The 24,480-nt window shown below is 39.8% G+C and overlaps 1 protein-coding gene across 1 annotated transcript; it reads left to right on the top strand.

Annotated features, from left to right (window-relative positions):
* The first annotated feature begins 11,366 nt into the window (after positions 1-11,366).
* On the top strand, positions 11,367-20,148 carry LOC110760081 (pleiotropic drug resistance protein 1-like). Its single transcript, XM_088250254.1, has 24 exons — positions 11,367-11,692; positions 12,438-12,558; positions 12,681-12,769; positions 12,874-12,958; positions 13,075-13,234; positions 13,354-13,430; positions 13,871-13,924; positions 14,029-14,119; positions 14,214-14,515; positions 14,596-14,877; positions 14,971-15,287; positions 15,373-15,533; positions 15,634-15,737; positions 15,845-16,001; positions 16,090-16,209; positions 16,317-16,447; positions 16,538-16,870; positions 17,791-18,081; positions 18,173-18,256; positions 18,365-18,498; positions 18,634-18,861; positions 18,976-19,147; positions 19,233-19,487; positions 19,597-20,148. Exons 1-24 carry the CDS (start codon positions 11,367-11,369, stop codon positions 19,852-19,854), a joined length of 4,332 nt encoding a protein of 1,443 aa, XP_088106380.1. The 3' UTR covers positions 19,855-20,148.
* Positions 20,149-24,480: the final 4,332 nt, after the last annotated feature.

The raw sequence follows: 24,480 nt of genomic DNA, 5'->3' as shown, positions 1-24,480 counted from the left end.
GAGCCCAGGGTGCCTTTTGTCTGGGCTAGGCATGCCGCTGGAAGTGCTCTAAGCACAAGCAAGTAAGGCGGCCGTTTAGGGCCTCCAATTTATATAAATCTATATAGTATGCATTATAAAAAAAAATATATAAAAATTATGTTAAGCCCAATTATGCACTCCAAAATTAAGAAGAGAGACCCACTTATTCATTAAATTCATCCGAGCCAATTCAACTAGTTGAATAGAAAAAAAAAAAAACAGTCCAATTTCACATGTTTGAACTCTAAAGTTGGCACACAAAAAAACCCCTATGAAAAGAAACTTTCTAATGCCAAACACTTTTTTGCTTTACCAGTTCTTTCTCAATGATTCAATGAAAGCCGAAGTCCAAATTGTTTAACAAACACGGTGATTGAGGATTTCTTTTCATTTTGAACTTCATGTTCTGTTTTTTGGGAAATGGGTCTAGAATTTCGTGTTTTGTTCAGTTATTGAATTAAAAGTCAAACCTAGAACTCGTCTCGTCTTCCTGTTTAGTTATTTAGGCAAGTGGTCCTTGTTGTTGGGGCACACCGGATTAACTACAAGTCCTTTCATTTATTCATTTGTCTAGCTAATCTCTCGCCTTTTCATTTTTGATAATAAGTATTCTAGATATCTCAAATCAAAGTTGCTAACGTGATAGACTCAAATTTAGTTTTTATTGACACTCTAAATATATATATAAAAAATCATGCGCTCCTTCCTTATTAAACAAAGGAATTGAACTTCAAGCAATGCATAATGATTTTTCTTTAGAGTGTCAATATTGACAGCTCCCTTTATTTTTAAGTTATTTCATAAAATCGATATTGTGAGAGAGTAAATCGAACATAATATTGACCAAATATCTCAATCATTTGGACTACAAATTCTTGGCCAACAAACAACACCCTTTATTTTATAAGAGACATGCAAATCATGTGCACATTGTGAGTGTTGTCAAACCGTTCAACGATTGACATAGTTGCCTTGTGGTCCACTTAGATAAATTTCGAGCTTATACTAGGGAAGGAGACTTTTTATGTCTCAAATCAAATTCAGAAGAGTAAGTGAATTATTTGTGATAGAAAGCCAAAAAAGAAAGTACAATTAATAAATAAGAATGGGGATAGATAAGAGACTTTCAAATTCATGTGCATAATGCGCAGGTAGATCGCTAGTAATCATATTTTCTTCAGATCTGTTATGGATGCGGTGGTGGGTGTAGCCGCGATGTTGTTTCTTCAGGTGGTGGTGGTAGGGTTCGTTTAGGCTCATAGGTTGTTTTAGGGTTTTGGTTATGTTGGATTTATAGGTTTTGTTTGGACTTATGATTAATTGTGGTGATGTGGGCTAGTAGTTTTAGTGCGGTTTTTATCTGTGTTAGTTTTGCTTTTAGCATGTTAGTTTGTTGACCTCTTGAGATTGTTACTTTAGATGTCTTGTTGATGTCTTCGATTGTACCATTGAAATTTATCTAATGAAGTTTCTTTTTGATAAAAATAAAAATAAAAATCCATGTGCATAATGAGATTGTTGCCAAACCATCCAGAAATTTGACATAGTAGGTGTAGCTTGTTGTGGCCTAGTGGTGCATGCCTACATGTACATGAAATTCAAGCAAGGAGACTTTTATTTTTATTTTTATTTTTATTTTGTTCTGAAAATACTTCAATAAAAGGCGCAAAAACCGCCAGCAAAACTACAAGACAGAAAAACAAACAAGATGCAAGCAAACTAGGATAAAAAAGAGAGCCTAGAATAAAGCATACACCCAAAGGAATCTAAGCAAATTACTGAGCAGAGACCTCCACAAGAGGACAGGAAAGGCAGTCGGAAATCAAAACACCCACAAGAGACGGTGGTGGCCTTACAGCCCAACATTCCAGTTGCACCGCTCTAGCTCCAATCACTGCAGCCTTATGTCACAAATTCACAAACACCAAAAGAGCGAACTCATGCACATGTCAAAATTGCAAAACTTGGGAGGTTTTGGAGGTTCATAAAGCATACAGTTGTAGTCACAGTCACACTCTTAGGGTATATACAAATAAAGAAAATTTACAATTGTAATCACAATTTTGGGGTATATAGATTCAGATGATATTGCATTGCAGTCATAATCTATATATAAATTTGTGGGATGGACACATGGCAAACTTCAAATATGAGGAGGTGTACCAACTGAATTATGTTATTGAAAGAGAGAGTTACATGTAGGGCTATCGGAATCGAAGAACCGATCAATTGAATCAAACCGAATTGAAAAAAATCGAAAAAAATCGTGTTGACCAAAAAGTCAAATTCAATTCAAAAAATTGAACCAATCCTGTTCTAACCAATTCCCGTTCCAATTCTATACCCTAACAAACCAAACCGGGTTGAGCCAGCCCGGCCAAATTAAAAAATATATAATTTTATTTATTTATATCTAATGCTATATTTTTAATCTCATAACTAATATTTACCCAAGTTAAATTTCAAAACAACTTTCTTTTCTAGCCCCAATATTTCTTTTTGTATGAAATTGGATAATTTGTTAATTTTCAAGCCAAAAAAATAAAATTTCGGTTGAAATTTGTATTAAAAAAATAATTAAAAAATAATAATAATCCGGTTCAAAACCAAATTGGATCGGAATCAGACCGAAATCGATTCAACCCGAACTGGACAGTTTTATAAATTTTTTTATTAAAATTGGACCAAACCAAACCAGATAAATAGTACCAGTTTCAATTCCAATTTGAAGTAAAAAACGGCCCGAACCGGACTGTGCCCACCCCTAGTTAAATGTGATGTGATAATATTGAGGTTTAATACAATTTATATTAGTTCCTTGTATGACTCTACAACTGGCATCCAATTTAAAACACCAATCATTTTTGGTATTTAAAATAAAATAGTATTGAGTTTAATATTTAATCTCTAAGATCTCATATTTATATCCACACATGGCTAACGGGGATTTAGTCCAAATCATTGGTCTGAAGATCAAACTTCCATGACACTTTAGTATTGTATGTGAGAAACCTCCAAAGTTTCTAGTTTGCAAATTCAAACTCCCAGCTTGATAGTACCCTGTAGTGCTTGTATTAAAAAACATATCCACATATAATCTTTAATATATTTTGATCCTTTTGAGCACCCGAAGCAAAGTCACCGACCAAACTCCCCAGGGACTAGTTATTATACTCTAGTTTTCATATTATATATTGCATGCATGGAATGGTGTACTCATAATATATTTTATTTGCTCTGAGTCTCTTAAAAATAAATAAAAACACCAACTGTTGTTATACATATCTGGTTGGTACTAGAAATGTCCTACCAGAACTGTCCTACCAGAAATAGCCCACCAAGAATGGCTTACCAGATATTGCCTAGCCAATATGGCCTACCTGAAATGTCTTACCCATTTCAATATTGCCTAGCCAATATGGCTTACCCGAAATGTCCTACCCGTTTCAATATTGCCTAAACCAAGATGGCCTAGCCGAAATGTCATACCCGAGCAATATGTGCTAGCCAACTCCTACTGCCTCAGCCATGTGCAGACCACCACGCACACCTTTGATAACAGATCACCACGTGCGTCCTGACATTTCACCAGGCCACTACACCCTGTCTCCTGACAGCCCATGCCTTCCCCACGTGCTCAGCCCATACTCCACTTAGGATGACCCATACCTTCCCCACGTGCCCAGCTCATTCTCCATTGAGGCTGACCTATGCCTTTGCCACTTGCCCATTAAACAACGGCAAGTGGCCCTCCTCTCCTGCCTATATAAAGGAAGAGACCCCTCTCCAGCAAGGGCTCCAATTCTCCTCTCCATGCGCATATCCGGAGACACCCAAGCTCTCCATCTTCCTCTTGTATTCAGGCTCTCAAGCCTCTCTCTATGTATAATGTAATACTCATTTATAATAAATACCAAGCTCTATAGTGGACGTAGCCCTATTCATGGGTGAACCACTCTAAATCTGTGTAATGTGTGTGATTGACCATATACCCTCTAGGGCCGTGCTAAATCACCCGTTAACAGTTGGCGCCGTCTGTGGGAAACGACACGAAAGGTTTATGTCGTTCTCATCCTTCTCCACCTCGAAATCCATCTCCACCGAAAACCATATTCATGGTCCAGCTACGTCTAGCCGACTGTGACGAGCAGAGCAGGTTGCTACTCAGCTGCGAAATTTGTTCAAGACACCTAGGGCCCTCCACCTGTGAAAATCAAGGGTAGCAAGCGAGACAAGAAATGGAGAAACAGCTCGACTCAGTCCCAAAGCATCCCACTAAAATTCTTGGCTACTAGACCCGAGGACCGAACTGTGTATAAGCCGACCAGATATGATCCCAGCCGACCCGGTATCGTCTAGGTCGACCAGGTGCGGACCGAGCCGTCTAGATGTGCCGACCTGGTCCTTATGGACCTATCAGAAATCAGGGGTTGTCGGAGCTCCAGTTGCGTCGACTCCATCCTTGCTACCCCGCGCTATTACGCAATTCCTCCTCCCAGGCGTCGCTCTCCGTTGAAGTGCATAAACAGATAAGAAATCTCTTGCTTTAATGATTAATTATTATTAAAGTGGTCACATATAGCATTTCCACGGCACCCATTTCATGAACCATATTATAATGTGGGTCATATCTCCAAGAGCATTTGATGTCTTTTTATAAATATTCCCATCCCCTATGTCGGACCAGGATACCCATGTGCCCTCCTACTCAATTTCCTGCTCCAATCATGCTTGCCCACTAAAGAGAGAATAAATCTCTTCCTGCTGCCATGATATTTACCTTAAAATATTGTGTACTATATTCCTCCCTCTGTTATGCAAACACTAGTATTAAGAGGCCTTGTGGTCGTTCCCATCAGGAGACCCTTTTTAAGGCCTACCACGTGAAGGCACAAAATATATATTTTTACATGTTCGAAAATGACCGACCCACTTACACAATATTATTATGTGAATAGCTCAGCACCACACCTCTAGTGTGCCCAAACCAGCTCGGTACCGCAACTCCAATGTGCTCGCAAATCGGCTCGGTATTATGTATATGGGAATAGAAAAGCACCACCTTACCACCTTGCATGCTTGACCACCTTGCAAGCATGACCGAGCTGACCACCTCGCGTGCTTGACCAAGTTGACCACCTCGGACGAAATGGCCAACCCGACTACTTGCATGGCCAACCTTCAAGTCAGACCCGAGCACATTACATGGTCAACCAACACCTCGCATGTCCGACTCTTTGCGTCACATGCGCCGAACCCCTTGCATGGTCATCCACCGCATTGATTGACCAACCCGACCACTTTGCATGTGTGGTGTGCTACTCCCAAGGATGAGCCAGATGACCATGGAGAAGATGACCAATCCCACCACCTTGCATATGTGGTGTGTTACACGCAAGGACGACCCAGCTAACCACCTTGCATGCATGACCGACCTGCTTATCTTGCATGCGTGGTGTGCTACTCCCAAGGATGAGCCAGATGACCACCTTGGAGAAAATGACCAACCCGACCACCTTGCATGTGGTGTGTGCTACTCCAAAGGATGAGCCAGGTGACCACCTTGGAATAAATAACCAACCCGACTACTGGCATGGCTAACCCCCAGGTTAGACCCGAGCCTTGCATGCTCAAGTCTCCACGGCGTAGCCGACCCGAGAGCCTTGCATGCTCAAGTCTACACGGCGTAGCCGACCCGAGCACCTTGCATGCTCAAATCTCCACGTTGTAGCCGACTCGAACGCCTTGCATGCTCAAGTCTACACGGCGTAGCCGACCCGAGCGCCTTGCATGCTCAAGTCTCCACGGTGTAGCCGGCGCACCTTGCATGCTCAAGTCTCCACGGCGTAGCTGACCCGAGAGCCTTGCATGCTCAAGTCTACGTGGCGTAGCCGACCCAAGAGCCTTGCATGCTCAAGACTACACGACGTAGCTGACCCGAGCACCTTGCATGCTCAAGTCTCCACGGTGTAGCCGACGCACCTTGCATGCTCAAGTCTCCACGGCGTAGCCGACCCGAGAGCCTTGCATGCTTAAGTCTCCACGGCGTAGCCGACCCGAGAGCCTTGCATGCTCAAGTCTACACGGCGTAGCCGACCCAAGAGCCTTGCATGCTCAAGTCTCCACGGCGTAGCCGACCCGAGAGCCTTGCATGCTCAAGTCTACACGGCGTAGCCGACCCGAGCACCTTGCATGCTCAAATCTCCACGTCGTAGCCGACTCGAACGCCTTGCATGCTCAAGTCTACACGTCGTAGCCGACTCAAGCGCCTCGCATGCTCAATCTCCACGGCGTAGCCGACCCGAGAGCCTTGCATGCTCAAGTCTCCACGGCGTAGCCGACCCGAGCGCCTTGCATGCTCAAGTCTCCACGGCGTAGCCGGTGCACCTTGCATGCTCAAATCTCCACGGCGTAGCCGACCCGAGAGCCTTGCATGCTCAAGTCTCCACGGCGTAGCCGACCCGAGAGCCTTGCATGCTCAAGTCTACACGGCGTAACCGACCCGAGCACCTTGCATGCTCAAATCTCCACGTCGTAGCCGACTCGAACGCCTTGCATGCTCAAGTCTACACGGCGTAGCCGACCCGAGCGCCTTGCATGCTCAAGTCTTCACGGCGTAGCCGGCGCACCTTGCATGCTCAAGTCTACACGTCGTAGCCGACTCGAGCGCCTCGCATGCTCAATCTCCACGGCGTAGCCGACCCGAGAGCCTTGCATGCTCAAGTCTCTACGGCGTAGCCGACCCGAGAGCCTCGCATGCTCAATCTCCACGACGTAGCCGACCCGAGCACCTTGCATGCTCAAATCTCCACGTCGTAGCCGACTCGAGCGCCTCGCATGCTCAATCTCCACGGCGTAGCCGATTCGAGAGCCTTGCATGCTCAAGTCTACACGGCGTAGCCGACCCGAGCACCTTGCATGCTCAAATCTCCACGTCGTAGCCGACTCGAGCGCCTCGCATGCTCAATCTCCACGACGTAGCCGACCCGAACGCCTTGCATGCTCAAGTCTACACGGCGTAGCCGACCCGAGCACCTTGCATGCTCAAGTCTCCACGGCGTAGCCGGCGCACCTTGCATGCTCAAGTCTCCACGGCGTAGCCGACCCGAGAGCCTTGCATGCTCAAGTCTCCACGTCGTAGCCGACCTGAGCACGTTGCATGCTCAATCTCCAAGTCGCTTGGTGGGTCGAACACACGTCGCATGACCTACCCGAGTAGCTTCCACGACAAATCTCTACGTTGCATGGCCTACTCGAGCAATTTGCATGACAAATCTCCAATTTGCATGGTCTACCCGAGCACCATGCATGCTCAAATCTCCACGTCGTAGCCGACCCGAGCACCTCGTATGCTCAATCTCCACGTCGCATATGGACCCGATCACCTTGTGAGGTTAATTCTCCAAGGAACAAAAGCTTCCCCTCTCCAAAATACCGGTTGATTGCCTCCGCCAACAAGGAACTTACATAAAGGTCCCAGTTGAACTAGTTCTCTACTAGAAACTTGGGGGCTGGGGAGACATCTTGTATGTCAGCTCGCCTCACCACCACCGCCAACCTGTCCCACCATGGTTTAAAGAGAGACGACGAGGTCCCGCCATGGTTAAAGTGAGACGAAAAAGGGTATATCGTCCATAAATTAGTATGTAGCGTGTCACGTAACATATATCATTTTCACATGATCATCACATACATCATATCATCATCACATACATCCTCATCACATCATTATCACATACATCCTCATCACGTCATCATTACATACATCTCCATTACGTCATAAATGCGAAATTGTATGTGTGAACTCCATCACGGCTCACCTCGCCACCAAGACCTACCAAGGCTTGATTCTCCATGATTTACCTCGCCATAAGGCCTATACGAACTCGCCATCAAAAGGTGTACAGCTTGCCTAACCTCCAACCATTTGCAGCTAAGGCTCATTACTCACAACAGACTCATCGACTCAGCCAAACAAAGATTGACTTGAAAAGTTCCCAGTCAAGGACTCGTTCTCAACTAAGAACTTGGGGGCTTGTTGTTATACATATCTGGTTGGTACTAGAAATGACCTACCATAAATAGCCCACCAGGAGTGGCTTACTAGATATTTCCTAGCCAATATGGCTTACATGATTACTTGAAAGTTCCCAGTCAAGAACTCGTTCTCAACTAAGAACTTGGGGGCTTGTTGTTATACATATCTGGTTGGTACTAGAAATGTCCTACCAGAACTGTCCTACCAGAAATAGCCCACCAAGAATGGCTTACCAGATATTGCCTAGCCAATATGGCCTACCTGAAATGTCTTACCCATTTCAATATTGCCTAGCCAATATGGCTTACCCGAAATGTCCTACCCGTTTCAATATTGCCTAAACCAAGATGGCCTAGCCGAAATGTCATACCCGAGCAATATGTGCTAGCCAACTCCTACTGCCTCAGCCATGTGCAGACCACCACGCACACCTTTGATAACAGATCACCACGTGCGTCCTGACATTTCACCAGGCCACTACACCCTGTCTCCTGACAGCCCATGCCTTCCCCACGTGCTCAGCCCATACTCCACTTAGGATGACCCATACCTTCCCCACGTGCCCAGCTCATTCTCCATTGAGGCTGACCTATGCCTTTGCCACTTGCCCATTAAACAACGGCAAGTGGCCCTCCTCTCCTGCCTATATAAAGGAAGAGACCCCTCTCCAGCAAGGGCTCCAATTCTCCTCTCCATGCGCATATCCGGAGACACCCAAGCTCTCCATCTTCCTCTTGTATTCAGGCTCTCAAGCCTCTCTCTATGTATAATGTAATACTCATTTATAATAAATACCAAGCTCTATAGTGTAATACCCATGAATAGGGCTACGTCCACTATAGAGCTTGGTATTTATTATAAATGAGTATTACATTATACATAGAGAGAGGCTTGAGAGCCTGAATACAAGAGGAAGATGGAGAGCTTGGGTGTCTCCGGATATGCGCATGGAGAGGAGAATTGGAGCCCTTGCTGGAGAGGGGTCTCTTCCTTTATATAGGCAGGAGAGGAGGGCCACTTGCCGTTGTTTAATGGGCAAGTGGCAAAGGCATAGGTCAGCCTCAATGGAGAATGAGCTGGGCACGTGGGGAAGGTATGGGTCATCCTAAGTGGAGTATGGGCTGAGCACGTGGGGAAGGCATGGGCTGTCAGGAGACAGGGTGTAGTGGCCTGGTGAAATGTCAGGACGCACGTGGTGATCTGTTATCAAAGGTGTGCGTGGTGGTCTGCACATGGCTGAGGCAGTAGGAGTTGGCTAGCACATATTGCTCGGGTATGACATTTCGGCTAGGCCATCTTGGTTTAGGCAATATTGAAACGGGTAGGACATTTCGGGTAAGCCATATTGGCTAGGCAATATTGAAATGGGTAAGACATTTCAGGTAGGCCATATTGGCTAGGCAATATCTAGTAAGCCATTCTTGGTGGGCTATTTCTGGTAGGACAGTTCTGGTAGGACATTTCTAGTACCAACCAGATATGTATAACAACAAGCCCCCAAGTTCTTAGTTGAGAACGAGTTCTTGACTGGGAACTTTCAAGTAATCATGTAAGCCATATTGGCTAGGAAATATCTGGTAAGCCACTCCTGGTGGGCTATTTATGGTAGGTCATTTCTAGTACCAACCAGATATGTATAACAACACCAACAATGAAGTTATTTGGACAACTCCGCTTGATAATAGAGAAAAATTGGTATAGGTTTTGGCGTAATTGCAATTTGATCAATGTATTCAGCTTTGTATATAATACATAATTGTCTCCCGAACAAATAATAATAGCAACGTATGAAATATCCAAAATGCCACTTTGGTAACTTTCACCAAAATTTTACGTGCAAAATTAAACAGATTACTTTGTTTTGAACTTTGTTATTTAAGGTGAGACCCTTGGTTTCTCTCTAGAAGCTTAATAAGAACCATAACATGCAAGTTACATGACCACCTCAAATTAGTCTTGTTTGGTTCACAGAATGGATTTGAGGGGAAATTACTTCCCATGTCATTTCTTAAGGGATCAGAAATTGAAGATTTCTTTCCCATGTTTGGTAATGCTGAGAAAGTAACCGGGAGATATCACTTTATTTCCTTTCCCATGTTTGTTTTGAGTAGGAATGGAAAACAAAGTTCGTATAATTTTTCAATTATACCCCATATAAAATCAAATAAAAAAGAATGAATTTAATGATATATTGTAATTCTAAATTGTAAATGAGGACAAAATGGTCATGAAAAATGCGCATTTAATGTTGGCTCATTTTCCCAAACTTTCCCATGAGGAGGGAAAACAAAACCCAAGGGAGGAGAAGAGCTTCACTTTCCCCCTACTTTCCCATGTGCCAAGCAACCATTCCCTATATCTGGACTTACCATTTCCCATTCTCAAGCCTCCTTTCATATAAACCAAACGAGCCTTAGAATAGTGGCCGCACTTAATTAATTACTACAAGAAGTTTTGATATTCCATCCTACATCCTGATGGAGTTTCAAGTATTTAAAAAAGACTTATTAAGGTCCACCATTAAGTTTTGAAACCTATTATTACATGGTTTTAATTGATAATAAAATTCTTGATGTGATCATTGGGTTGTTGTGCTATTTACAATGAATATTAAGCTACTGTAGTAACATTATTTTGATAAAATATTGTTAATAGCTTGCATCTTTGTTGGAAGTCTTTCTTTTTATTTTTGTTAATCTCTTTGTTAGAAGACCAAAGAAGATTAAAGAAAGAAATGAAATCCAAAGTATATATTCATTTCCCCGCCAATTTTGGAACAAGAAAGACTTAACATGGTACACTTCCCTCTCTCTCTCTCTCTCTTCACGCATTATACACATTATATATTTATATATGTCACAGAGTCTTTCCTCTACCGTATTTGAACAGAGGAAGCTAGTCTGACAAGAACCCTTAAATATTTCAAGTCTCTGACAGCCTTGAATTTCAAAGGTTCATATTTGATTTAAATCTGCCCCCCCCCCCCCCCCCCCCAAAAAAAAACTGGCATTTAGTGGGTGCTAAGTGGACTATATTTGCAGAATGAATCCCTGCAATGTCAGAGAATGATTTGCTGCAATTTGTGGATTTAAAGCAATCTTTGGATTTTATTTTCTTTCCTTGTGTATGATTTCTAAACTCTTCCTGTAATCATAGATGTTTTACACTGCTAATTGTATTAGTTTGGTTCCCTTGGAGAAAGTAGTTTGTGAAAGAAATTAGTCTGTGTTTAACTTGGTGGGCTATGGTTGCTTTTGCTATTACAAGTACAACAACAATATTCTTCATTTTCAGGTTGAAAATTGAAATGGAGAGTGGTGATCATTATAGAGCCGGCAATGGTCTCCAATTAGGCAGTTCTTTGAGATGGAGGAACAATGGTGTGGAAGCTTTCTCAAGGTCTTTGCATGATGAAGACGAAGAAGAAGCTCTTAAATGGGCAGCACTTGAGAAGCTTCCTACTTATAATCGTTTGAAGAAAGGCATACTCATTACGCCCGCTGGCGAAGCTAGTGAAATTGACATACCAAATCTTGGTTTTCAAGAAAGAAAAGAATTGATTGGGAGGTTTCTGAAAGGTTCTGAAGAGGACAATGAGAGGTTCTTGTTGAAGATCAAAAACCGTATCGATAGGTAATAAAGTTCCTCCTTATCTGATATTTTACTGTGTCATGCCAATCTATGAAAACCTGTTCTCTACTGTTCTTATTTATTCAGTTAGTTATAAAGAGAAGCATCCTATGTAGGTTCAGATTCCAGTTAAGTCCAACCTCCTAAAATCCTAATTTAGGACACAAGAATGATACATATTGTCGCGTCATTTAACATGTGGATGATGTGGACCTTGTACCATGAAAGTTTTGAGCATCCTATCCAAAACCAATTGACAACGGATGGAGAAGCTCATGATCTTATAAACATTAATGTAGGACTTACATTTCTCGGTTTGGGATAATACTTTGAACAACTTGACATCAGTATTCGTGCCTAGCTAGTTTCAACTTGGCTCTCCAGACAGGCTTCACCTCAAGCCTAATTTTATTGGATTTTCAAATATTTAATTTGCTTCATTCAAGTCTACTTTTCAACTTTAAATCTTGCATTAATTTACAAGGGAGGAGTATGCTTCTGTTATTTGGGCTTTGATAGCAGGTCTGGATCCTCTTTACTTTCCACTTGAGGGTGTTGTTGAAGAAAATAATTCTACGTTTGTTAGATACCGCGCTTCATATGAACGAATATACTTAAATTCTGGATGTACATAATATCTTAAGTTTTTGGATTGATTCTTGGTAGCCCAGTAGGGAAAGTATAAAAATTTGAATGTTTCAATGGAACTCCTTTGATGGACTATTGGTGTTTCCTGAATACTTTTCAGAGTAGGAATTGATCTTCCAACAATTGAGGTTCGATTTGAGAATCTAAATGTAGAAGCAGAAACTTATGTAGGAAGCAGAGCTTTGCCTACACTCTTTAACTTCATTGTTAACATACTCGAGGTAACGTTGCAGCAGAAGATAATAATTGAAGCAGAGATCTGCATGCTGAGAGGATTATGCTTTTGATTTATTAACCTTTCAGTGATCTCACAGTTTAATCACTTTTTCCATTGATCTTAAAGGGCTTCTTGAAAGGTCTCCATATTCTTTCAAGTAGAAAGACACATTTGTCTATCCTCCACAATGTTAGTGGGATCATAAAGCCTAGCAGGTGAGCAAAGGACTAGTTTGCCTTCTTTTACTTCCTCACTTTCAAAGAAAAGGAAAAAGATATTTCGGTATCCCGTTATCATTTGTTTTGCGTGCATTTTTCAGAATGACATTGCTATTGGGTCCTCCAAGTTCTGGCAAGACCACACTCTTACAGGCTTTAGCTGGAAAGCTCGATCTAGATCTAAAGGTGCAAAGGATTCTCAAACAGCTTTAAAGTTTTTCTATAATTGCTTTTCACAAAAAGATATCAGTAAAATCTGAATGCTCTCATAACTAATTTGAAGACCAAATGTTATGCCTCAGCTTTCTGGAAGGGTGACTTACAATGGCCATGAAATGAATGAATTTGTACCCCAAAAAACTGCTGCCTACATCAGTCAACATGATCTACACATTGGAGAAATGACTGTACGGGAAACCTTGGCCTTTTCTGCAAGATGCCAGGGGGTCGGGACGCGCTATGGTTAGTTCATTCATGGAACTGCTTTTCTTTTCCTTCCACATTGGTTTTTATGGTACACTCTATAATAAGATTTATATATATGTAAAGCACCGACTCATTTTCATTTTGGCCATCTGCAGATATGCTTGCAGAGCTGTCTAGAAGAGAGAAAGCTGCTAATATCAAGCCTGATCCAGACATTGATGTCTTCATGAAGGTAAGAAAAAAACTACTTTCTATTGTTGATCAAAAAATCTTACACACACAATCTATACCTTTGAGGATTCATGAGATTATGTTTTCCTGTACTTTTCCCTTCTGGTGGAAATCATACCATGGAATTTTTAAAGTAACTGAAAGTTCAAAAACTGGAAATTGGTAATAATAGCTGGTAGTCTTGCCTGCTTCATATGATTCGAAATGGATTTGAAATTTCTATATGCAAGGAATCATTTGAACTTATTAGTTTTTTTCCATTTCTTCGTATTCAAATCTTGACATATTTGGATTGTATAGTCTAAACAAACAATTAAACCTTATAATGTTATCTGAGTCCCAAGATTCAGAACTAGTCCATCCAAATGGGCCCTAAGTGAATTCTCTGTCATGGTGCGACAATTCATGTGGTTCTAATACATTTGGCTTCTGCCATTGTAGGCAATAGCCACAGAAGGACAGGAGGTGAACGTTGTGACAGATTACATTCTAAAGGTAAACAATATCGAGAAGCTACCTTTGATCTTATAAGAGTCCTTTCAGAAATCACTACACAATTTTTTCAAAATCAATTATAAGCAAGTCATTTTTATTAATAGATTCTGGGACTGGAAGTCTGTGCTGATACCAAAGTAGGGAATGACATGTTAAGAGGTATCTCAGGAGGACAAAGAAAACGTGTTACAACTGGTAAAGAAATTCAATCAATAGTTTATTGAAGATCATCAAATTGTTCTAATCTGCATACATGATTATAGGCTTTACTTAAAAAATTTATTTACAGGTGAGATGCTTGTTGGACCTGCAAAGGTACTGTTCATGGATGAGATATCTACTGGTTTGGACAGCTCGACAACATTTCAAATTGTGAATTCAATCAAGCAATACATTCACATTCTTAATGGAACGGCTGTAATCACACTCCTCCAGCCAGCACCAGAGACTTATGAGCTTTTTGATGATATTATCCTCCTCTCGGATGGCCGGATTGTGTACCAGGGTCCCCTTGAACATGTGCTTGAGTTTTTTGAATCTATGGGCTTTAAATGTCCTGAGAGGAAAGGCATTGCTGACTTCCTACAAGAGGTAGCTAGCTGTACTAAATGATGCACATTACATGTGGAATCTCATATCTTATATTGCAGGCTTAATGAAATTTGTTTTAGGTGACATCAAGTAAAGATCAGGAACAGTATTGGGCATGCAAAGATGAACCCTATAGTTTCGTTACAGTCAAGGAATTTTCCGAAGCATTCCAATCATTCCACGTGGGACAGAAACTTAGAGATGAACTGTCAATTCCATTTGACAAGAGAAAAAACCACCCGGCAGCTTTGACAACCAAAGAATATGGTCTTAAAATGGGAGAACTGTTGAAAGTTTGCTTCTCAAGAGAATATTTGCTAATAAAGAGGAATTCCTTTGTCTACATCTTCAAGCTGACACAAGTAGATTTTAATTATATGTATTTTAGTTCTGGAGTTATATTCTGGGAAGTATCTATTTCTTAGTTTGCTAATAGTTCTTTTTCCTGCTTCTAGCTGACACTAATGGCTCTGATTACGATGACACTCTTCCTACGAACTGAGATGCCCCGTGGTTCAGTAGATGATGGAGGAGTTTATATGGGTGCTTTGTTCTCCATAGTGGTCAGGATTATGTTTACTGGGATGCCAGAGCTTGCAATGACCATTCTCAAGCTTCCCATCTTTTACAAGCAAAGGGACCTCTTCTTCTATCCTGCATGGGCATTTGCTCTTCCAACATGGATTCTCAAGATCCCTATGACATTTGTAGAAATAGCAGTTTGGGTGTTTATTACATATTATGTGATTGGATTCGACCCAACTATTGAAAGGTAAACAAGTAAATATTAATATATAATAACTAACTTGTTTGCTATGCATACCAATCTTTGAGGCATGGTCTTGCATATGCTGCAGGTTTCTTAGGCAATATCTACTGCTGCTACTTGTTAACCAGATGGCTTCTGCGTTATTCCGTTTAATTGCAGCAATGTGTAGGAACTTGATTGTTGCAAACACGGTGGGGTCATTCTCGTTGCTCACGCTTTCTACGTTGGGAGGCTTCGTGCTTTCTAGAGGTACAAACAACATAATAACATAACATATGGGAAAACAACATTCTTCTCATAACTTAATTGCTTAATTATATGATGCTTCTTTTGTTCCTTAATGTGACAGATGATGTTAAAAAGTGGTGGGTTTGGGGTTACTGGATTTCGCCTATGATGTACGCTCAAAATGCAATAGTAGTTAATGAGTTACTTGGTGAAAGTTGGAGACATGTAATTTTTTTGAAAATCATATTGTTCTTTGTTCCTTCAAGATTTTTTCTATAATTAGTGTTTCTTCATACTCATATGATGTCTGTCTCAATTTCCTTTTATAAAAGGTACTTCCAAACTCAACAGTACCTCTGGGAATTGAAGTTTTAAAGTCCCGCGGGTTCTTTCCTCATGCATGCTGGTATTGGATAGGTGTTGGGGCAATGACTGGATTTGTATTACTATTCAATATTTGTTACATTGTAGCCCTCTCCAAGCTAAATTGTATGTATCTGTACGTTATCCACTTCAATTTTTTTATGAATTAGGAAGATTATCTTTTAATGTGTCAAATAAATCATTATATATGCAGCACTTGCGAAACCTCAGGTTGTAAAATTAGAAGATCAAAGCAATGAACATGATGGCAGAATAGAGAGAACTAGTCAATTACCGCGCAGTCAAAATAGCTCAAGTCAACGAACCAAGACAGGTGCTAAATGTCATCCATATTGTGCACCTCCCAAGGTTTTGTGTGTATTTTTTGTATTTCTTATGGTGCTGTTCTTAGATGACATTTAAATTTTAATTGGAATGCAGACAGTGAAGATGAAAGTGCGAAAGAAATTGCAGTTGAGTCTATTCGTAACAGGAGGAGAGGGATGGTTCTTCCATTTGAACAACATTCCATCACATTCAATGAAATTACATACTCAGTTGACATGCCACAGGTTTTGATTTTTGAAATCAACTACACTCTTTTAATTTGTTTTGTTAAGTTATCTTAAAAAAATTATATCCAACAGAGTTTGAACTTACAGGAAATGAAGATCCAAGGTGTCCTAGAGGACAAATTAATGCTTCTGAAGGGTGTGAGTGGTGCTTTCAGGCCAGGTGTTTTGACGGCTCTGATGGGAGTAAGTGGTGCTGGTAAAACCACTCTTATGGATGTACTGGCGGGTAGGAAAACTGGCGGATATATTGAAGGGGACATCAAAATTTCGGGCTACCCAAAGAAGCAAGAAACCTTTGCCCGGATTTCTGGATACTGTGAGCAAAATGACATCCACTCCCCTCATGTTACTGTCTATGAGTCATTGCTTTACTCAGCATGGCTTCGTTTGCCACCTGAAGTCGACTCTGAAACCAGAAAGGTTAGAATGATTACATCTAAAACCAGAATCTGTTTCAGAGTTGGTGTTTAGTGAACAAACCAAATTAAGTCAAAGTTGGGTTATGCAACCCCAATTCATTAGCTTATTCATCTTTTCTAATATTAATGAACTTGTGCATATATTCTTATGGCTTAGCTTTTGCTTAGTGAACAAACCAAATTAAGTCAAAGTGTAATAATTAAGACTCCTAGAAAATTATATAAATTATTAGGGAACATCAAAGACTTCTGGTATTCAAAGACTTTGTTCATAATTGCTAAACTAAACTACATTGAATAATCTAATACACACTGTATGTAATGTCCAGTGAAAGTTTAATCATGTAATAAACCAAACCAAGAAATATTAAAAAAAAAAAAAAGAGAGGAAAGAGAATTAGGCTTTGATAAACAGTCCAGCTATAATCTGAACAATTTTTTTAATTTGGTAAACAATCTAGCTATAATCCATTTGTATCTAGTAATAAACTGCCTACGAAGCTTTGAAAAGTAACTTGACATACCTGGAAAGAGAGAATGAATGTTCTTATTTTGTTTTTCCTCTTAATTATTGATATACAAGTCAATCAGAGAGAGCTTAAAAGATAAACTTGAACCTAGAAAGACTACAGATATATAAGTGAAAAACCACCCTTACTTTTTCTTGTCAAATCCTTGCTTTTTAATTCAAACGACCATTAGTTTCTCTTTTATAAAAAAATAATAATGAAGATGTGCTTTACATTCTTTTGGTCTGGAAAAAAAAAAAAAACTATTGAACATGCTCAATATAAAGAAGCCTATCATAGAGATTATATAACATGGTCCCCATATGAAGAAGTTTGACTTGATCACCTCAAGGGGCTTGCATATTTTCTGGCTATCATGATGTTGATTTGTAATTATGAAGTTCTTTTGCAGATGTTCATTGAGGAAGTGATGGAACTTGTGGAACTGACACGGTTGAGGCAAGCGCTTGTTGGGTTGCCTGGTGTAAGTGGTCTCTCAACTGAGCAGCGCAAGAGGCTAACCATCGCAGTTGAGCTAGTAGCAAACCCCTCGATAATATTCATGGATGAGCCAACTTCAGGGTTAGATGCAAGAGCCGCTGCAATCGTCATGAGAACAGTTAGGAACACCGTGGATACTGGAAGAACAGTTGTTTGCACCATCCACCAGCCCAGCATTGACATATTTGAAGCTTTTGATGAGGTGAGAAATTTTAATGGGTGGAAGACTAGCTGTTTCTTTAGGTTCTCTCTTCTCATATATTTGAGATTGATGAATGTGAGTGTGATTGCAGCTACTCCTACTGAAGCGCGGAGGAGAAGAAATATTTGTTGGGCCATTGGGTCACCATTCTTGCCATCTAATCAAGTATTTTGAGGTAGGGTGTGTCATGGATCACAGAGACATCCAACACTGAATATTTTAATTTCTTCCTTCCCTCCTATGTCATGCTTGCTGTATATTAACATGGCTTTCTTTAATCAAGGGAATTAAAGGAGTAAGTAAAATAAAAGATGGTTATAACCCAGCAACTTGGATGTTGGAACTTACAACCTCAGCAGAAGAACTAGCTTTGGGGATTGATTTTGCCCAAGTTTACAAAATTTCAGAACTATACAGGTCTGTTAGTTGATGTCACTGCTACATTGCAAACACAGTTCACCGCCTTTTCAGGCAAAATGCTGAAACCTCCTTAACATGTTTATGCATCATAAATTAGTTGCTGAAACATTTGCTTGGCATAATATGTTTCAGGACAAACAAGAAACCTATTAAAGACTTTAGCAAACCTGCACCTTCTTCAAAGGACCTCCATTTTCCTACTCAATATTCGCAATCATTTCTCACCCAATCCATGGTTTGCTTATGTAAACAACATTGGTCCTATTGGCGCAACCCATTATACACTGCAGTAAGACTTCTCTTTACAACTTTCATGGCGTTGCTGTTGGGGACAATGTTCTGGAACCTCGGCTCCCAAATGTAAGTTGGTACAAGGAAACAAAGAAATTAGTTTGGGGAAATCATTAGATAATTTTGTTTTTGTGTTTTCTCATTTATCGTGTATTCAAATTCACACTGTCTTATGAGATGCAGGAAAAGGCAACAAGATCTGTTCAATGCAATGGGCTCTATGTATATTGCTGTTTTCTTCCTTGGGGTCCAAAATGCTACATCAGTACAGCCTGTAGTTGCAATTGAAAGAACAGTCTTCTACAGAGAAAAGGCTGCAGGGATGTATTCAGCCTTGGCATATGCATTGGCACAGGTGAAATGGATCTTATATTGTCAATTTTTTCAATCACCAAATTTGGTTCTCTATATATGATAATTCAATTTCTATCTTGTCACAGGTTTTGATTGAGCTCCCATATATTTTAGTACAAACTGTGGTCTATGGAGTCATAATTTATATGATGATCGGGTTTGAGTTGACTCTTGTCAAATTCTTTTGGTATCTATTCTTTATGTACTTCACATTGTTGTACTTCACATTTTCTGGCATGATGATTGTGGCTGTGTCACCAAATCATCACATTGCTTCTATTGTTACCTATGCATCTTATGGACTGTGGAACCTCTTTTCAGGATTCATTGTCCCACGACCGGTGAGTGTTGCTTAATTGTTATGTATTCGAATAAGTTTTCAGCATATTTTTACCAAATTACTACAATTGTTCCTTTTGTCTTTTTTATTTGCCTATCGGCCAACAACAGAGGATTCCTATATGGTGGAGATGGTACTACTGGGCATGTCCTGTGGCTTGGACCTTGTATGGATTGGTTGCTTCTCAGTTTGGAGACCTAAACGATACGATCGACAATGGACAAACAGTCAAACAATTTTTGGGTGATTACTTTGGTTTCAGACATGATTTTGTGGGAGTAGTTGCAGCAGGGCATGTAGGGTTTACAGTGCTCTTTGGATTCATCTTTTCCGTTTCGGTTATGGCGTTTAATTTCCAAACACGATAGATATTATTTTTCCTACTTGTATAGGAAAGTTTTAGAAACACATCAAGTCCTTGTAGTCCTTTACCAATTACATGTTCCATAAAACTGCTGAATATTGTCCATGCTAGTTCCTTTATGCTCAGAGAATCAGTAAACCAAGCTCGGTGGTTTAAGGTTTCCTAATTTTCATCAACCCCTAAGAAATTGGAAATGTTATGCAGTTTCAGCCAAGCCTAGAAAAGCAAAAGCTCATCTATATTTGGACCAGCTTTGCTGAAGCCAGATGTACAAATCTGAAATTTGATTGGCAAAGCATGATATTGGATTTTATGTCTAAAGTTCTTGGACAAGAAACTTTTGATGTCTGCATTTTAGTTAGTTCTTGTTTGGGTTTTTTCTTTCTTGTGTTCCACATTGAAATCATCCACAAACCTATTAACAGATGTGAAAGAGTTAAAGCTAATACAAGACCAAGACCTACCCAACGAAGAATTCTTTTTTTTTTTAATTTTTTTTTATTTTATGGTGACATCAGTACATGATGTTACCAATCCACCCTTGTTATAATCATGTTTATACTTTATGTCAAACTTTAATGTATTTATATTCAAAGGTGGAACCAGGAATTTTTCAGTGGGTAGGTTAGCTAAATTTTTTAGTTTAAAATCTAATGATTTCATAGCTCCATTGACTAATTTTCATTTGCATCCGCAAGTTCTCTTTTAATGTAGACAATCATAGAATCTTCTAAAAACTCATTCTTGCAGTTTGAATTCGTTAAAATTTCTTGGCATCAACTGAATAACCTTCACAAATGCAAAGTGCAAAAATATAAATAATTAAGTTTCACATATATATATATTGGTAAACACAAGAACAATAGAATTAGGTTAACATACTGTTCCGTTTTTGAAAGTTTTCGCTTTTTTTGGGTAAAAAAAGGATAATTCATTAAAAACTTCCAAAAGGGTTTAGAGAAGAATACAAATAAACTAAAATAATAATAATATTTCCCTAATGATTTGTAGTTGTTGGCCATATAGGTTTTTTTTCTTCTCAAAAACCTTTTGCCAAAGGCGATAAAAAAAAAAAAAAAAAAGACAACAGGCTTTGCTATAGTGAGCCAAACTTGTTGTGATGGGCCATGTAGATATAGATTTATTATCATTTTTTTTTTCAAAACTTACCTAGACTACAGCCCACCATAACCTTTGATTATATTCACGGCTAACAACAATGGCGGATCCAGGATTCGAAAGCCAACCAGGTGAAATTTACATTAAAAACTCGACGGTACTAGTGAATTCCATTCATAAACATAGAAAAATACACCTAGTCAATAAACGCAAAGAGCATTACCCTAAAATGCATCTTTATACATAAATAAAAGCTTATGAAAAATAAAACAAAGTCAACCCAACTACGGATTTTTACTCCAAGTTTGGGGATATTGCCATACCTTACAGCAATTATCCTTGCAGGTGTAGTCTATGCTCAGCAGAGGTGGAGTTATGAGAAACTCAGCCAAACTCTTATTGTGGGGCAATGTAGGCTTCTTCCATTGGGATCCAGAATGTATGAGAGGTTGCCTTCAAGTTCCAAAGCATTTGAAGCTGAGCTTGTTTCTGGTGTCAATGGTAATGCTGGCCATGAGAATGAGAAAGAGGATGATGTAGAATGATGTGGAAAACCCTTTAAAATTAACATACATGAAAAAAAAAAAAAAAAAAAAAAAAAGAGTTGCAAACATATATGCGCAATGTTACTTTGATGTTTGTTCTCACTTATGAGATGTTGATGTTGGCTTTTATGAGAATTGTAGCAAGAACTAAATTATCATGCTTCTTTTGTCTTCTGCTGCTATAGATGTTCATTCCTTGGTTACAGTCTCATTCAGAAGGATTAAACAGTTCTAGGATACTAGCCCTCTCTCCCCAAAAAAACATTCCGAGAGCCGTATTCAATTTGAGGGTCCCCTCCCCTGACAGGATTCGACCCAAATTTCACTTTGGAACCTGTGTCGAACCCTGTGCGTGTTCAACACATGGAAGGTATTTGCACAATTGTTCAAAACACTCCTTTTACCCTAGTCCAAAAACTGCTTTAGGGTTTGACTTTTACTAGAAAACTAGCAAAGTCTCCCCCCAAAAAAGGACATTTACCAACTTATTTTCACTTGTAAATATCACAGTTTAATATTTCCCAACTTTAGCATACACAATGCTAACACACACAGTTTACCAGATGGGCCTCCAGCCTCAAATTCAACTTTACAAGGGCAATATCAGCGTAATTTATGAATTTGTTTCTTACTTTACAAATAGCCATAAAGTCCAAAGCATAACTCAACCGTTTATTTTGTTGCTGCACCTACGTTAACCCAGGTTACCTACGTACCCTTACCGAGGGATCAAGCCACACGTAGTTCTTTTTACAAGAAAACAAAGTTCAACCCATATGTGAGCACATAAATTAGATATTCCTTCACACTTTCCCAAAACCAAGAGCATCAAACTCCAATCAATCCGCTGAAACTTAAGCAAAAGATAATGATTTCAGAACAATCATCTACCCATCACCTATGTGCATATACAAATACATATATATATAATAACTCATTACAGATAAGTAGGAAAACGAGAAAATTATTAAAATAACATTGGCCACGTGAAACCTTAATATCAATATCAACAGTTTGAATAAACATGCTTCCATCTTTCACATGTAAAAACAACTCATCACTTAAGAAAATAGTTGTAAATTATATAAAATCCTTAAAACTTAGAAAATTCTCAATTCTTGTCTCATAAATCGGAAAACATATATTAAACCTTTCACCAATAAGTGCCAAGATAAAATCATCAATTTTTAGTTTAAAACATCTCAAAACTCAAATACTCTCCACCTATGCATACCCCCATTCATAATCCATCAATTCCACTAATATTCCATCAATTCCAACAATATTCCGTCAATTCCAATAATATTTCGTTCATTCCAATAATATTCCGTCAATTCCAAGTACCATGTATGTTATAACCTTGTAGAACACGAGGAACATGTGGTTAGACTGAGAACGCATATCCTCGCAGAACTCGGGGGACACGCTGTCAGCACGAGAACGCATATCCTTGCAGAATCAGGTGATCAGCCCTAAACGCATATCTGTCAAATCTCCTCGTAGGACCCAATAAGATATAATCAACCTGAGAACGCAAATCCTTGCACCACACGATTCAAGCGTTCCCGATACTCGTGGGGCATTATCATAAATGACCAGACTGTTTCAAAGGCGACTGGGGGAGGGGGGGTACTCTTGTGGTGGGTTTGAAAATCATTTTCCGAAACTTATCATAAAATTCCTCTTATTCCACAAATCCATTTTCACAAATCCCTTTTCCAAATCTTTTCTCAACTTTCCAAAAACAAGTTCTTAAATAGATAACCAAAAATCCCTTCTTAAAACGAGAGCAGTTCCAACATTCCTTAATTGAATTTGACCATGCATAATCTTTCAAAACTGTTCTCAACTACATTTAAATATGTACCACATACTATTGAGTAAACTAGTATCCATAATTCATCGATTTCAAGCCACCGAGCATATATTTAAATACAGACATATAATTAGGCATTTAATTAATTTTTTATTCATGCCAAAACCCGGTTAACCAAGCCATTCCCAACTGCACACAATTACATATAATGTAATATGCTTGGAAAGTAAAAGCGATTGCAGTAAATCATAAACATTTAATAAAACTCTTAAAGCATAATACCATTTTAAAACAAACCTCTAATTACAATTACAACTACTAAATGGCCTCAATCGAGGCGACATAGCCCATTATCTAAGTCAATTGGGCTTGTAGGGCCCACGACCTCAATTTGTTAAATGACAATTCCTATTGGTCCATAGCCAAAAGTTGAACCCATCCTAGAAGTCTCGTCACAATCCAACAGTCTGTTTGACCCCGATCGCGAAATTTGACCAATTGGGCTTGCGAGGCCCACAACCTCCAATTCCCGATCCAAATGTTCCTATAAGTCCAACAAGGTCTACACAACTCGTATCGAGAGTTTATTCTCGTTCGAGCGGTCGGATCACTCACGATTGCACGATCAGACGTTGACTTAGTATTTAACCCTAAAATCATTGATTCGAAGTATCCGGGACTCTGATTCTCGATCATGTGTTCCTACATGATCCTAGAGGTACAGAGAACAACATACTTGAAATTGGAGTTGATCCAACAGTCCGAACATATCGAACCCGGATATCGTCCAATAGGCGTAAATCAGTTCGGCTGTCATACGATAAATATATTTGAATATGAACATACCATTGTGTTCGGGACGACATGAGGATTATTTTAGGGCACAACGGCTTGCCACAGAATGGCCCACGTGCTGCGCGCCGGCAGCACTTGGGTGGCATGAGTAAATTTCCGATGACGGAAATTTCTCAATTCACCCAACAATGCCTATACCTACGTGATTTGGACAATTAGGGGAGCAATTTATACAATTGGGCCGACCTCCAATTTGGCCGGAAGTGGCCGAAAAATTTATCCAAAAACTGGAAATTTCTAGGTTTTATATTGAGTTTCAAAACTTCAAAATCGATCTAATCCAACCATACAGACA

This window comes from Prunus avium, chromosome 3, assembly GCF_965620075.1.
Source record: "Prunus avium chromosome 3, drPruAviu1.hap1.1, whole genome shotgun sequence".
NCBI lineage: Eukaryota > Viridiplantae > Streptophyta > Magnoliopsida > Rosales > Rosaceae > Prunus > Prunus avium.
The sequence above is the reverse complement of the archived record's forward strand: the minus strand, read 5'-3'. Positions and strand labels throughout refer to the sequence as shown.

Excerpts from the sequence above, each read along its gene's own strand:
- LOC110760081 (XM_088250254.1), top strand. The coding sequence starts at position 11,367 with ATGGAGAGTGGTGATCATTATAGAGCCGGCAATGGTCTCCAATTAGGC. Across the intron at positions 12,559-12,680 it reads TCATTGTTAACATACTCGAG|GGCTTCTTGAAAGGTCTCCA; the intron begins GTAACGTTGCAG and ends TTGATCTTAAAG. Across the intron at positions 12,959-13,074 it reads AGCTCGATCTAGATCTAAAG|CTTTCTGGAAGGGTGACTTA; the intron begins GTGCAAAGGATT and ends GTTATGCCTCAG.